The 16,154-nt window shown below is 43.5% G+C and overlaps 1 protein-coding gene across 1 annotated transcript in view; it reads right to left on the bottom strand.

Annotated features, from left to right (window-relative positions):
- Positions 1–15,824, bottom strand: part of LOC146203156 (MAM and LDL-receptor class A domain-containing protein 1-like) — a 77,190-nt gene extending 61,366 nt beyond the window's left edge. The window contains exons 1-4 of the mRNA XM_084602767.1: positions 15,567–15,824; positions 15,044–15,122; positions 3,983–4,135; positions 966–1,169 (exon numbers count right to left, since the gene is read on the bottom strand). Of these exons, the coding sequence (XP_084458893.1) occupies positions 966–1,169; positions 3,983–4,135; positions 15,044–15,122; positions 15,567–15,773 (643 nt within the window). The 5' untranslated portion in view covers positions 15,774–15,824. The remainder of the gene's footprint in view (positions 1–965; positions 1,170–3,982; positions 4,136–15,043; positions 15,123–15,566) is intronic.
- Between the last annotated feature and the right edge of the window lie 330 nt (positions 15,825–16,154).

The raw sequence follows: 16,154 nt of genomic DNA, 5'->3' as shown, positions 1-16,154 counted from the left end.
GCCGGGCTTGTCCAGCACCGTTTTTTAGTTTTGCCGACCAAATAAACATTGTCATATTGAAAACAAATTCTTATGGCATTTTTAATGCTTTACACAATCACCTTCCCATTTCTTGATTTTAAAAATAAATGAGCGTTTTGGTATGGTTTTTGAAAAATATATATATTCTGTCAGGGTGATAATGACTTAGAAAACAAAATCCAAGCCGTGATACTTATTTTTGAAAATGTATTGCAGTTTCAGAGTAGTTGTTGTTGTTGTTATGCGTTGGCAGAGAATCCAAGTCGTGAAGAAAAGCTGGTGTCCGGCGTAGTGTTGTGTGTGTGCACGGTAAGCAGGTGGCAAAACGGAAACAGGAAGTAGAGGCCCGAAAGTGCCTGCCATGAAAAGAACCTCCCCAAAACGTTTTGAGTTTACCGAGGTAAATTTATAAAATTGATAACGGTTGATATGATTTCGCAAGAATTAAAATTACTAAGAATGACTAAGCAAAAACTGAAAATGTGAATGACTCAGCAAAGAGCAAAATTGTTCAGCATGTTTAAAGTTGGGTAAAGAACTGGTCCGCAAAGTATGTAAATATATAAGATAAGAAGTAAAAGGAACGGAGACCAAAAGTCAGTAGAGATAGTGCTAAGGCATTGTCATCGCTTAATGATAATTAAGCACACCCGCAATTTGAAATAACAGTGCTGCCAAAACACGACGCAGTGACGGAAATGCATTTCACTGTCTTCCATTCCTCTTCTATCTGCTTAAGGAAGAGCAAAGAAACGTTTGTTTTAATTGCAGTGCAGCTTGCATCTTTCTTTCACAGCGACCTCCTTCACACTGGGAGCTAGCACTTAGTTCCCGGCCTCCCATTTCGTAGATCTCTGCGGACAAGCAGTACACTGACCACGTAATACGACTGCTTCGCTGACAAAGCGCGTCGCGTTTAATAACAAAAAAAAATATCAAGTTACCTGCGATTACATTTTGCTGTGTCTCTGACGCTGGCTGCAGGCTCCGAACTAGACGCACGAGTAGACCGCGGCTTCTACTTGCGTCCGGTACGAAGTATAAGAACCGTAGGCACTGGCTTGGACTTCCTGGCTTGCTTAAGGCTGCTGATTTTAGAATGCCTGACGATCTTTCCCAAGATGGTATATGGTACACAGCGTAGCCTCCTGAAAAGGAATCAGATTCTCTTTTTAAAAGCATCTGAGCCGCAAGGTGTGATCTGTGCCTTAAAAGTATTGACAAATGAACGCCAGCGACAAAAAGCTGCCGAAAACGTAGGCTGCCGCATTTCTTTCCGTAAACCTGCGGTTAAAGAAGCGAAACAGTAGCATCTTCTCCTGAGCGACAAATACTCGCCGGATGCGCCAAGCTTGTACGAAATAAAAACCCTCCCGATAAATAACATGACTCACAAACAGGCCGCGTGTTGCTAAAGGTCATACGCAGCTTGTCAATAGTTAACGCGCTGGTGTAATGACATGAGTTTAATCATTTTATTTATTTTATGTGTATCTTGTCACTAAAACGCCTATGTGAAGAAACCCCGACGCAGTCCAAAGTGCGTCCATGAGAGCGTGAAACAGAAAAAAAGAATTGGGGGGCACTTAAGCTCCGCCTTTAAAGGCGACCTCACGCTGCCACTTTATTGGCTGGCGTCTGCATGCTCGATCCCCTTGCGCATCCCCCTCCGCGTGCATACACTCTGCTACTCATTTGATCACTAATCTCTTAACTCGGGACTATATCATCTCACACATGCTCATTGGTATACACTCGTAGGATACCGCATTATGGAAAAGACCCCCAGGCACCGATATACCTCATTAACCAAGCCGTATATGATCGTGGCTGATTGGCCTGCGGGTAGTTATCATGGCCCGATATCCAAGGGACCCGGTGGGTTCGATTTCCTATCTCTAAGGAGGTATTCCAGTCGGCAGCTGCTTCCAACTCGGCCATATCGTCTCGTGGCGTGACACAACCCGCTGAGTAATTAGTGCCTGGCCAGGTCACCTACCAACTACCACCTGCCAGAGCCACGCCTGCGATTTTTATTAGTTCACAGAATTCGATGCTTACCATGCCAACGCCGGATATTTTCGCGCTAAAGTTACCATACTTATATCCTCGAGAGCTAACAGATCACATTATTATACCACTGCTTTAGACCATTATGACATCGCCGGAGCTTTTCACTCCGCGCTTTGAACTCGCAGCCTTCAGAGCTGTTGTTGCTGCTATGCTTTTGAAATCGTTGTCTTCGTTCACTTTAATGCGAGTGCGATACAGTCCAAACACAAGAGAACGCGGCAAGAGAGACGGCACAAGTTCGAACACGTGTCTAGTTTCAAGCCTTCTTTCTGACACTTGAACAAGCGCTTGATACAGCTTGACAATAATTTGGGAAACATTACAAGCAGCCTTCCTCCCGCAATGGCTCTAGTCGGCGAAGCTAACTTCGAGACGCAAGCGCTAGTTTGTGTGACCACGCGGAGGGCGCCACTAGTCAATGCGCTTACAAAATCGGAGCACATTTGCTAATGCGTGTAAATGTGATGGATGCTGCATCCGTCGCATTATAACCTGTGGATTTGTTTATTCCTTCATTCATTTTGATTTACGTATTCATTTATTCGTTCATTACACGTCTGACTCATTATAAAAATTTCCTGCGGCGTTGTTTGTTTGTTTGTTGTTGTTTTTTTTAACTGCCGTGTTCCACCAGAGGGCACACTGTAGCACTTCCGCGTTTATTAGAGCAGAGTCAGGATATTCCGGGCATATAGGCAGTTTCCCCCTACAAGAACACTGTACGGTCTTCTGCCGGCCCTCACACAAAAGAAAAAGAACTTCACTGCATTCATTCATGGTTTATCGAGCTAATGCCAATTTTACATAAGCAACTTGTGGGAATAAATGTCTTGAATAGGTCCAAGAGCTATTTTTAATGGACGGGCACTGTGATAAATCATAGTCCATGTGTCTTTTAACTCCACAGCACCACTCAGTCATACCGTTAGCTTAGCATAATAGAAACCGACACCGTATTTCTTGTGTGATGCTGGAATCCTCGACATAACTACAGCCCAGAAAAAGCAACATGAACCATAGTTGGATACACCTCAAAGAAAGAGCAGCGGGCGCCCCTCAAACGAGGCCATTGAGCCAATAGCATCGATTGATTTTCATAGTGCCATTGTCAACCCCATTAAACTGCGTGCTGAACCGCCCTTCATCTGCCACACTCTTAGCTGCCAGCGTCTAGGTCTGAGGGGATTGCCTACGACGTCATGAGAATCGATAGACGCCATACACTTCTGGAGGTACTTTGAAGCGCCAAAGCCACTTTTTTGTTGACTTGTAACCGAGTATGGGCTTCCTTTATTGAGATGCACACTGATGCGTTTGTTTAATGTCTGGTTGGTTTGTAGGGATTAACCTACCAAAGCGACTCGGGCTATGATAGACGCCTTAGTGGAGGACTCCGGAAATTTTGACCACCTGGGGTTCTTTAACGTGCACTGACATCGCACAGCACACGGGCGCCTTGCTTTTCGCCTCCATCGAAAAGCGGCCGTTGCGGCTTTGGGCAAAGAAGTGGAACGCCATAACCACGCCACCACCGCGGCGGGACGCGTTTGCTGAAGTAGCCTATGCCGTAATTATAAACGCCAAAACAGCCTTATGCATATTGCACAAAACTACGATAATAATTACGCAAATAAGCCTCAATATTCGAGGATCACTGCGGAAGAGGTGCTCGGATATAGTGGACTCCCTTATTGGATGAGTTTTGCTTCGGGCGTAATATATTTGCGTGGAATTATGTCAGTACTATAGCTGTTATGTGTGTCAGTTTTCTTACGGGGAGCATGTAGAATTGCAGGCAAGACATTAAATCAGGCTTTATGCGACAACGCCTCGTCGAAAGAAATGAGGAATGAAAACGACGACGAAGAGTTACGTCATCCGTACGTACCATTTTCTGTTTGTGTTGTATGGTCCCGGGGAGGCCAGTTTGAAGTCGGATATCTCCGCGGCAGTTTCCTAACCCACTTGTTTCTCTTGTTGCTTTCGTGGTTAGTGTAACCGCAGTTCGAAGTTTCAAAGATACACGATCCATCCCGTGGTGCTGAAAGGACCATGTAGCCATCATGCGCCGTGAACACTTTGCTCCACAAAAACTGAGCCCACCTCCCCCCCCCCCCAAAAAAAAACACACACACACATGCACACAATTCTGACTAGAATAAAGCATTATTCTCCAAATTTCAGTTCGCGCATTTTGCGAAAATGTCACCAATCTCAAGACATAACAATCGATTCTCTGCCTTCTGTGATGCAGCACCCAAAACTAAACGTTGAAGGAGCTACAGAGGTACCAGCCATAGTGTTGCGCCGGAGACTTGCGCAGTACTGATGTGCACCTTGTCACAGTGTCACACTTCCATTGCGCAACAACTAGGTACTGGCAAAAAAATACATGAGTAGAGATTGCCACCGATGCCGCGTGGCCAGCATATACTGGAGAAACATGTATCGGGTATCCCACAAAAATGTAATCAAGGTTCCTAAAAAAGACGACCTGTCCAATGACCGAGAGAAACCAACTGAATGCCATCAGCTAGCATATGAAATATTGGCTTCAGGAATAAAGTGTCAAAGCAGAAGTTTTAGACCGTCTTGAAAAACTGCTGGCTAAAATGTCGGCCCCACGGTACCATTCACGCAGCTTTATTTAACGAAGACTTGCAACAATGCTTGCGAAAATACAAAGGCTAGCAGTTAACTTGCTTGTGGAGCACATTCCTTGACCAGAGAACACGCAAAGCCCGTCCGGGTCAGCGCTTCATAGAAAAGAGAATTTTGGACACTGAGAAATGCCTTCGGACGCTGAAGTAGCCCCGCTGTACCTTGGTGTCATGGTATCTAAGTGCAAACATTTCGGCCGCTGTTTTTTGATTTTTTTTTTTCAAGGCGCTTTAAGCATTCGAACTGTCATCTCATTCCTTATGTGCAAAGAAAGCTCTTAGACGTACACAAGAACAGACGTCAGACACGTCGCATTTGCTAGTACTTCCATTTTGTTACATTTCGTTCCTGATTCCGATACTAAAAAGTTGGAAAATTAGTTTTACTAATTAGGTTTCCAGAACGAAAAATACACTGCGGTCACTGTCGACCGTATTCAGTCGGTTTCTCTTGCCGAGTACACTTCGTCATTTTTTTTTTTTTAATCTTGGTTAGTTTTCGATAGGACACCTGGTACGTACTTAGCATACATAGAATGTATATTATCCTTGTTTCGTATTATAGTACAGGGGGCGCCGCGGCTTCCTTGTGGTTTTAGGTATCTTTTGCTTGCGTAAATGTTACTCTTAACTTTTACACAGATGACACTGGCGACGCTTACTTCAAAAAAGTAGAAGCAATTGTGCGCAGAGTTATCACGTTTGAATCACTCCGTACGTTCGTCAGCTTATCCATTGTAATATATGCATGGTGCCCCCCCCCCTCCAGTTGTTGTTGTTTGCTTGTTTGCTTTTTTTACATTTCTAACAGAACACAAAAAAATCGAAAAGTAATCTCTCGCGTTAGAAGTCGTTGTTCCAGTGCGCACAATCATTGCAATGTTTCTTGTGAACAAATCGCCACTAGATGGTATACCGCACATGCATTTCTTAGCTCCTGATATATATGTGGTTTAGATAAACTCCTTTGGATGGCATAGCTCATAAGGTGCCCAATCAAGCGTTCCTTGTTGTTTCCTACAGGCTACTACATCGCTTCAAATATGAAAATAATAGGCACCTCTGATTTCTAAACACACTAGCCGCCTTATGTGACTACAAATCCCCATATCCCCATCGCCACACACCACACAGGATAATGCCTATTCAAAGGACTAACTACGGTCGCCAAATGCCTAAGTATCAGCCACCGGCCATCCTAAATAATTTTGCGGACATCGACAAGAATGTTATAGATCTGAATAACTCACAAGTTCGACAATAAATTATTGAAATTAATTTCTCCTGACCGACACATTACTACAGTCTTCGAGCTATTTATGCACCACATCGTTTATGGTACTGTGCTTTATCATGTTATTTGCCACTTCTATGTCTCCATTGTATGTTTTATTTCATCCCTTGCATTGTATAATTATGTGACACGAGACCCATTGACACTTGCTGCTGCCCAGTGTAAAGGGGGTGAGAACATTTTCAAGCACTCGTCGCTTTTTTCCTCACCTCCTCCATCACCCAGTATTGATGTAAATAAAGGCTACCATTATCATCAGTAGTTTTGGCGTAGCTGAGAGGTACAGGCGTACACCGGATTAACGTGCTTCTGCTGCACTCGCGCAGTTGCAATAGCCGACTTCACCATGCTGCACACCATGCATGTGCGCAGCAGACATACCTGAATCCGGTATGCGTTGACTCTAATTCGTCTCTGCTCAGTGACCAAAAGACGTCTTTGTGGTAACCTATAGATGTCTTTATGGCCAAAATGCATTGAGTGCTCGCACTGTGTGAAATATAAAAGCCTATATAAGCTGCACGGTTCATTTCTATGGTAAGCCAAGACACTAGCATTTGCACATTAAGAGATGCCTTGGGGCGCTGAAGTAGCCCCGCTGTCACGTGGTGAGTTTTGTGCTTTTTTTTTTTTTTACCGTAGTCTCGCTGTTACCTTATGTACAGTGTTTGTCAAAAGTGTATAGCCCAGGGGGTGCTCTCCTGAGCCACTTTGTGCGGCTTGTAATGCATTTCAAGTATTCCGAATCTCTTGATTGTAAGATTTTTTTTTTTTTTTTTACCTACCCTTTACAATGTGAAGGACATCCACTAATGCTAAATCAGCGCCATTACACGGCTCAGAAGCAGACCCCTTGGTTTCTACACTTTTTACAAAGGCTGTACATACATTCGGCCACTTTTTTTTTTTTTTTTAATGTATCGCGCGAGCGTCGATTTCCAGGCACAGCGGCACTGATGCGAAGCAGAGATGAAATCGGGAGAGGGAACGAGCACGCGCATGAGTCATGCTTCTTGAACCGACGTCGTCTGGCTTTTCTGCTTCGTGCGAACAACCCCGCGAAAGAACTTCGATGGCCGAGTCGGGAGAACGTTTGTTTCATGTTCAATGTATTTCGTAATTGTTACCTTGGTGAAACGCTCCTTGCCCGACGCGAGGCTCCGGTCATGTTTGCGGGTGTCTGGAGGGCGTTCCTTTCCCTAAATGCGCCGATATCGATCGTCTTCAACAATATATATATTGCAACAGTTGTAACTGGTTTCTTAGGCACGCTAGGATTTTTATCGCAAATGTGTGCCCTTAAGGTATATTGCCCGCAATATACGCAACGGATAAAATACAGTTCGCCACAGCTTCTTGGAACTAAGATACATAGCATGCAATAATGGGCAGCGGTTGACTCGCACTCATCAGAACCAAGGAGGTTATAAAAAAAAAAAAAAAAAAAAACTGTCTTCTCGATGAGAACAGACTAGCAGACCGAGCTCACTAAAGTCTACCTAGAAGGACTACAAAATTTCAGAGTATCACATTCCCTTTACGCGCCGCCATCCCGACTGCTGGCTGATGCAGGGCACCTGACATCGCGTCGCCATATACCTTCCAAGCGCGCGCGCGGAATACATATCTTGTGCGGCAGTTCCTCTTTTTTTATATATATTGTTCATCGAAGTGTACACGCGAGAAATTCTAAGGCAGCATGCCTAGCTACTGCGCCTCTGGGTGCGGCAACAGGACTGCGTCAAGAAAGGCGTTTTCTCTGTTCTTGAAGAAAACGATCTGCAACGGCGGTCAATGTGGGTTCACAGAATCAGCCCGGAAAACTTTGTGCCATTTAAAGAACAACCTCTATTACGAGATACGCTGGGTCACTAGGTTCCCACTTTGTTCAATTGGCCTCAAAATAAGCGCAGGAAATACTCAAGGTGAGCGCGGTGCACGCGATCTGAACAGGTTTTTACATCCAAATGCAGTGTGCCGCATGCACGTACGAACACGTCGCGTCCATTTTGCTTGCGGAATTTTGCAACATTTACCCTCACAGTAAAAAATATTCACACTCTGCTCGTGCATGCGTTCGGGCGCATTCTGTTGTGCTGATCGATGTGCGTCCGCATATCTTCCTCTTGGATTTTTATTGTTAATGTGAATGTATCTGAAACTTCTCTGCACAAGTTTATTAGGCATTTATTTCTAGTGAACTGCTTTTGCGGTTCCCAGCAGGCTGATACATATTAGGATATATTGTTATAACGACTAGAATAACTGGCGCAATTGTGTGTTCGCAAGTGGCAACTTCTGGCCAGTGTGTGTCAGCCACACAGGAAAGCAATGTATACTATATCAATGTCGTACTGATTTGCTGGTAATTACCGAGGTTCAAGTAAATGGGCGGAACAAGGAGGGGACGATGAAACTGCGCCAGCGACAAGTGCAATATTTACAACAAGTGACGAAAGATATGATATAGAAACCCTCACATTGTTTCATGTTTTCACGATAAAAATGTCCGAAGCCAGCATATTACTTTCCCTTCACTTAGTGACGGCACTGCCAAAGAATTTTACTCAAAGAAGGGCTCTTCAGCAAGGCAGCCTACTCGGGTTTCTTGGAGCCGCGACGGCCATGTAAATGATACCTTGAACGACATTACCATGTAGTATGTTAGTCATTTTACGCTCTCTCGGCGAATTTGCCGCTTCCCCATGTGTTGCTTATACAAAGCAAGCCATCGTTCCTGAGCGGGGTCCCGTCCTTCGTCTCTCCGTGTCCGGGGTAGCGGAGAAAACGTACGGTATTCTCAACGACTTAACAATATACACACGCTCCTGCAATATTTGCAGACATGCTGTTTCACACTCGGTTACTGCTGCTTTACACCCGGTATAACCATTGCACTGCGAGCAGAACGCGAGGTGACACAAACGGCTAGGGCTATACGAGTGCAGGCTACCTGCATTTTTAGCTGATCCACCCACACACGTAACCTTTTCCCATCGGTTGCTGACTACAGCAGTAAAGTTAGCGGCCACGCAATCACTGCTAGTGCTGTCCCAAATAAACATGCCAAACTCTTCCAGTTTTTCTGCGCTTAAAAACATATTTCGGGATTACGACGTCGGTCACTCGCCATTCAGACGGTGGCTGTGTCCGGCGGGTTTGGAAGAGAAATGGCGCCCACGGACATCTTTGTGGTACTCTGAAAATTTCTAGTGATTCTACCTTTACCCTTGCATGCGTTCTCCTCTCCTTCGTCGTACGGCGCAGCAGCGCCGGGTAGTCGACACTTGCGCGACACTCTTTAAAAAGTAGCCGACTGTACGCCTATACGTCAGTACTGTACGCCTACACAAAGACGTTTGTTCGCAAAAAGTTTCGTTCATTACATGCTGCAATTTCAAAAACCGTTCACAGCAGTAATTTGCCTTGTTCAAGAGAGAGAAAGAGACAGAGAATGTCAATAAATGAAAGGAATCGCGGAGAGGTCGGCAGGTGGTAAAGAGACCCTGGCCTGATACTCTGCACTGGGGAAGGGGGAAAAGGTTTGGGTTGGTTTGGTTTGTGGGGTTTAACGTCCCAAAGCGACTGAGGCTATGAGAGACGCCGTAGTGAAGGACTCCGGAAATTTCGACCACCTGGGGATCTTTAACGTGCGCTGACATCGCACAGCACACGGATGCCTCTTCGTTACGCCTCCATCGAAACGCAGCCGCCGAGGTCGGGTTCGAACCCGGATATTCCGGACAGTAGTCGGGCGTCTTACCACTGCACCACCCCGGCGGGGGGAAAAGGGTAGTAAAGAAGAGTTAGGGCACGAATGCAGGGTGACGATGTCATAGCACTGTCTTGCTCAAGAAAAATAACTGAATTGTAAGGGTGACTGATTTTATTGTTGACAGATTTGTGCTTTAAAAGCTATGACGAATACTTCGTTGTAACCTGCGCAGGGAGTTTACTGCACGGCGGACATTATCTACTTTGTACAGTTTAATGATTAGGCAAATATTTACCCATAATTAACTCATCACCTTTTTTTTTAATTTTTGCTTTGAAGGGCAATTTTGTATACCGAAACTGAAGGCCATCAATATCAACGGTGAGTGCCTGCCAAATTTTCTTAATGGTCAATGTGCCTATAGAAATACCCGATGTCACTTTCACTCAGTGTACATGAATAAAATAGCATTAGTTCCTTTTTATTATACAGACGTCTTTTTAGTATTTTATCATGTAGAGGTTAACTTCATTTCAGTGGCAAAACTTAACTCAGAGACGCCAATTTAAAACTATACAGTGCTTGAAAGTCACCTCAATAAGCTTTCACATGCGTTTTGTTTTCTGTTTTTTTTTTTTGTCCTCCAATATTTCATGCCATATTGCCAATTAAGAAAATATAAAACTGGGCAAATCTTTGCTGTTTGCGATCTTCAGTTTCGCAACATAATATCGTCATTTCAAATAAAAGATGAGAGAGAATCGGTTCGCTAATTATAGTCATCACAACCGTCCAGCCATTATGCTCTATATAGTGCATAACGAAAAGGGTTCTACTCAAGTTGAGGGCAACGCAGAGAGCTAAGGAACAAAAATAAAACGGTATGTGTACCGTAAAGAAATAGGAAGCGTGCCGAGTAGGTCAGAGAAATAACTCGAGTTAATGACATACTAGTGGAAATCAAAAAGAAAAAATGGACATGGGCAGGGCATGTAGTGCGGTGAGAGGTTAACCGATGGTCGCTTAGGGTAACAGCCTGGATTCCAAGGGAAGGAAAGCGTAGCAGAGGGCGGCAGAAAGTTAAATGAGCGGATGAGGTTAAGAAGTTCGCAGGGATCAAGTGGATGCAGCTAACAAAAGATCGGGTTAATTGCAGGAATATGGGAGAGGCCTTCGCCCTGCAGTTGGTATAGTCCGGCTGAATAATAATAATAATAACAATCAATCTTTATTTAATGTGCGCAGGAACAACCATGTGGCCTTCGTGCTGCAGCGCAAATGAAAAAAATGAAAATGCACACACAGTTTTATACACACAGATAGAACACACAAAGAAGAAATAAATAACACATAAAATGAAACTGAGACGAAAAGTGTCACGGAAAGAAAGAAATCAATGAGTAGAATGTCTTATATATACAGTGAGAGAATTGTTGAGCACATCACGAAAGAAATAAAAAAGAGAAAAAAACGATAGAGAGAAAAAAAAACAAATAACTGACATTGATTAGAGTAATATAGTAATCTACGTAAAATAAACAACCATTCCATAAAATAAACAACCATTAATAAAAACGGAAAAGAGAAGCGGGCCTAATGCAGAACCTTGAGAAACTCCACTGTTTGCAGGGTAAACAAAGAAGGTCTGCCGAAGGAGGACTGACAAAGCAGGAGCGATCAAGGAGATAGTTGCGTAGGAGGGACGAGTGAGACTTCAACGCCAGAGAGTAGAAGTTTTTCAAGAAGTAGCGAGTGAGTAACAACGTCGAAAGCTTTGCTCATATCACAGTACACAGTGTCACCCTGACCTCTCTGAAGGACTGCTGCAGAGGCATACGCCATAAACGTGACTAGGTTGGTAGAAGTATAGCGACCCGATATGAAGCCATGTTGATTCGGTACTATGGGTATGTTTGAGATGGAAGGAAAGTACGTTGTGCAAAGCTAATGCGAAAAGCTTGGAGGTTGCACATAGAAGAGAAATCGGGCGATAATTGGAAACATCAGATTTGTTTCCTTACTTGAAGACAGAAAACACACGTGCCATTTTCCACACACGAGGAAAGGCAGCATTTTTTAAACAGTTATTAAATATGGCAGTCAATACTGATACAAAAATACAACTGAAGGCTTTCATTATGGCGGCTAGAATGCCATCAGTCCCAGAAGGCAAAGATGGTCTCAGACGCTTAAGACTCTCAGTTATCAACTCCTCGTCAAAGATGACGGAATTAGATGGTGCACCAGATGGGAGGCAAACGGAATTGTTATTATTTTTTTTTCCCCAAGATGGCGCCCAGTAAGGACGCATTTGCGCTGTGCTCTCGCCCGTTTTTTTGGCAAGCAGCAGTTTTTACGCTGTGCCGACTGTGCGAAACGTGTTCACATGAAGTGGGTCACTTGGGCGGATGATGAGCTGCAACTCCTGAAGTCCGGCTCTCGGCCATTCGTGTGCAATTTGTGTGAGTCGTCGTCGTCTGACGGTGTTAGGCTTAGCGATGGTGGTGCGCCGGCAGCTACGTTCCTTTCTCCCGTCGCCTCGCTCCTGCCCAGCCACCCGACCGGTTTTCCCCCTTCAACCGCGACCGGCGAACATGGCGGTGAGTTTGCCTCGCTACGGGCTCTCCTTCCTGGTTTTCAAGTGAACTAATAACGGCGTTAAAACTCAAGGAATGGGCCCATCGTAAAGCGAAACGCCCTGGGTTTCACAATTGGGCAGATGAGTTTCGCCGCGTGCGTTCTCTTTGCAAACGCTTATACAAGCGGGACTACGACTCCTATCTTGAGTGTTTAGAGAGGAGTGCCTCAAATCGTCCTAGTCAGTTCTGGTGTTACGTTCGAAAGAGTTCCATTAAATCAGATTTTAAAATCAGCTTATTTGACTGTCAGCGTTCCGAAATTCGGGATGTTGCCGACAGTTTTGCCCAACATTTTTCCTCTGTTTACAAACATTCACATTCCGATTCCGTTTGCCTCCCATCTGGTGCACTATCTAATCTTATTCTCTTTGACAAGGAGTTGATAACTGAGAGTCTTAAGCGTCTGAGACCATCTTTGTCTCCTGGACCTGAGGGCATTCCAGCCGCCATAATAAAAGCCTTCAGTTATATATTTGCACCAGCACTGACTGCCATATTTAATAACTGTTTAAAAAATGCTGCCTTTCCTTGCGTGTGGAAAATGGCACGCGTGTTTCCTGTCTTCAAGTCTGGAAACAAATCTGATGTTTCCAATTATCGTCCGATTGCAACCTCTAAGCTTTTCGAATTAGCTTTGCACAACGTACTTTCCTTCCATCTCAAACAGATCATATAGTACCGAATCAACATGGCTTCATGTCGGGTCGCTCTACTTCTACCAACCTACTCACGTTTATGACGTATGCTTCTGCAGCAGTCCTTCAGAGGGGTCAGGTTGACACTGTGTACTGTGATATGAGCAAAGCTTTCGACGTTGTTACTCACTCACTACTTCTTGAAAAACTTCTACTCTCTGGCGTCGAAGTCTCACTCGTAGCCCTCCTACGCAACTATCCCCTTGATCACTTCTGCTTTGTCAATGGACAGACCTCTTTCGTTTACCCTGCAACCAGTGGAGTTCCTCAGGGTCTGTACTAGACCCGCTTCTCTACTCCGTTTTTATTAGCGATGTTTCCTCGGCGATCAAGAACTCCTCGTTTCTACTTTATGCTGATGATATAAAAATATTCAAGGTAATACATTCTTTTCAAGATTGCTTGTTGTTGCAATCGGACATATCTGCTTTTTCTGATTGGTGTGCGAAGAATCGACTTACCCTCAATTCTTCCAAAACTAGAGTTGTCTCCTTTACTCGTAAAACACATAGCTTTCTCTACCATTATTCTGTGAATTCTGTGCTGTTGGACAGGGTTGATGAAATTAATGACCTCGGTGTACTTTTTGACCGCACCCTCAGCTTCTCCTCTCATACTAAGCGCATTACGCAGCGGGCTATGCGCACACTCGGATTTGTTTGCAGACTTTCAAGAGAGTTCCGTGCTCCGCTTCCGTTCTTAAAACTGTACCTGTCCATATGCTTGCCGCTCTTGGAGTACGCGTCGGTTGTTTGGAATGGCTCTTGCAAATCGAACTTGGACAAGGTTGACAGAGCAAAAAAAAAAATTTACGGATATTTAATTATCGCTTTCCTTGCGCAACTTCCTCCTCTCACTCCACCAGGAGCGCCCAATTGAATCTTCCTTCTCTTCACTGCCGTCGTATCAGAGTTGATATCATTTTTCTGTACAAACTCCTTCATGGCCACATTATGTGCCCTCAGCTCTTAGAGTACATCCTATTGCGCGTTCCGCGAAAGAGCATGAGGGAATTCAGACCATTTCAAGTTTCTCCATCTATTCATTCCCATTCCCCTCTGGACAGAATGCAGTGGTTATTTAACTCTTTTTGTCCTCACCTTGACATCTTCCAAAACTCGCTCTGTTCATTTATATTGGATGTTCGTAGCGTTGTATTCTAAATAGTACTTTATCACATATAACTACCGCTTTTTAGCCTAAAATATTGTACTTACTTCACTTTTTGCTTTTTCTCCTGTTCAATGCTGTCTGTATATTGAACTGCTTTGTATCCGTTTCTTGCTTATATTTCCACTTTAAACTTTATATTCGAATCTTACTGTCCCGTGTTCAATTCTATTTCTTTATTGTATTATTCTGTATTTCTAGCCTGTGTTTTAAGTACCACGCACTTGTAGCGCCTGGAATGGTTGTTTATTTTATGTATATTTCTATATTACTATAATCCATGTCAGTTATTTGTTGTTGTTGTTGTTTCTATCTACCGTTCTTTTTTCTTTTTTTCGTGATGTGCTCAACAATTCTCTCGCTGTGTATATAAGTGATGCTACTCATTGATTGCTTCCTTTCCGTGATACTTTTCGTCTCAGTATTATTTTATGTGTTATTTATTTCTTCTTTTGTGTTCTGTCTGTGTGTGTAAACATGTTTCTGCATTTTCATTTTTGTTTCTTTTTTTTACTTGTGCTGCAGCACGAAGACCACATGGTTGTTCCTGTGCACATTAAATAAAGATTTATTGATTGATTGTTATTATTATTTGCATAAGGTCCGCCTTGCTGAACAACTCACAGTTTTTAAATACACATACACATACACACGCACACAAACACACACACACACACACACACACACACACACACACACACATATATATATATATATATATATATATATATATATAAACAAAAAATAATCTGGTATGCGTAGGATGCTTCACTTACGTTCCGGGCATTTTCCTGGTGTTATGGAAATGTCATCCACTGCCACAGTACCGTCGGTGTAAGAAGACAGAATCTTGATCTACAGCCGGCCAGAAAGTAAAGAAAGGTTGGAAGCGGCATGAACTACAGATAATTTTTTGCTTGTTTCAAATTCACAATATGCACCAGCTCCGATGTTCATACTAGCCTCTAAAGGATTATGTATATCTCAAAAGCAAAAAACGGATATCTGAAAGTAAAAGGAACACGTAACGTGTTTTCCTCTGTTTAAATTAAATGTCCTTGATTTAGTTATATTCAGTATTCCATACTAAAAAATTAGTGAGACTGCAAGCATGTCTCAACAAGTTTACTAAAGAGACAGACACTTCCTTTATCTCCCATTTCTGCTGTCTACTTTGCTGGATAAAATTAACGCTGATTCCCGTTTTCTCCTCTTCTATCATGATAAACTGCTTCGGATATTTTCTCCTAATTGCGATCGCTGCAAGTATCGCTAATTTCATCTAGTGTATACCCTCACCTGTATGTCATCTTTACGATCTTCCTCGTAGACCACCTTCTGCCATAGTCGTAGCTCCGACATCCGGCCGGAGAAGAAGTAACGTACTTCCGAGCTGAAGAAAATGCCCCCCGGGTCAGCAGCTGAGAACTTCACGGTGGGAAGCTTCAAGGCTGATATGTGCAGCCAAGCCGTGAAGCAGAATGGGCCCCAGACGTTCCTTTGCATTACCGCGGGACCGGACGACCGTAGACTGGCAGGAAACGTTGCACGTCCATATTTCCCGCCGCCTGCGGGAAATTTAAATTATACTCTATCATCCCACCCCCTTGGGGCGGAAAGTTTCGCACTGAAATTTTAATTGCTGTAGTTGTCACAAAATCAGCGATGTACAACAATCACTTTTTTTTTTTTTTGCGTTATGAAAAGTACCTCTCTTCGATGTAAAAGCTTCCACCATATCGCTATATATATATATATATATATATATATATATATATATATATTATATATATATATATATATAATATATATATATATATTATATATATGTGTGTGTAGTCTCGATAATGATGGCATAACTCATTCGCATTCCTCTATCTGCGACGT

This window comes from Amblyomma maculatum, chromosome 1 (assembly GCF_055883805.1).
Source record: "Amblyomma maculatum isolate TAMU_Amacu chromosome 1, ASM5588380v1, whole genome shotgun sequence".
Classification (NCBI taxonomy): Eukaryota; Metazoa; Arthropoda; class Arachnida; order Ixodida; family Ixodidae; genus Amblyomma; species Amblyomma maculatum.
Note: the sequence above shows the minus strand (reverse complement) of the source record. Positions and strands in the feature narration are given on the sequence as shown.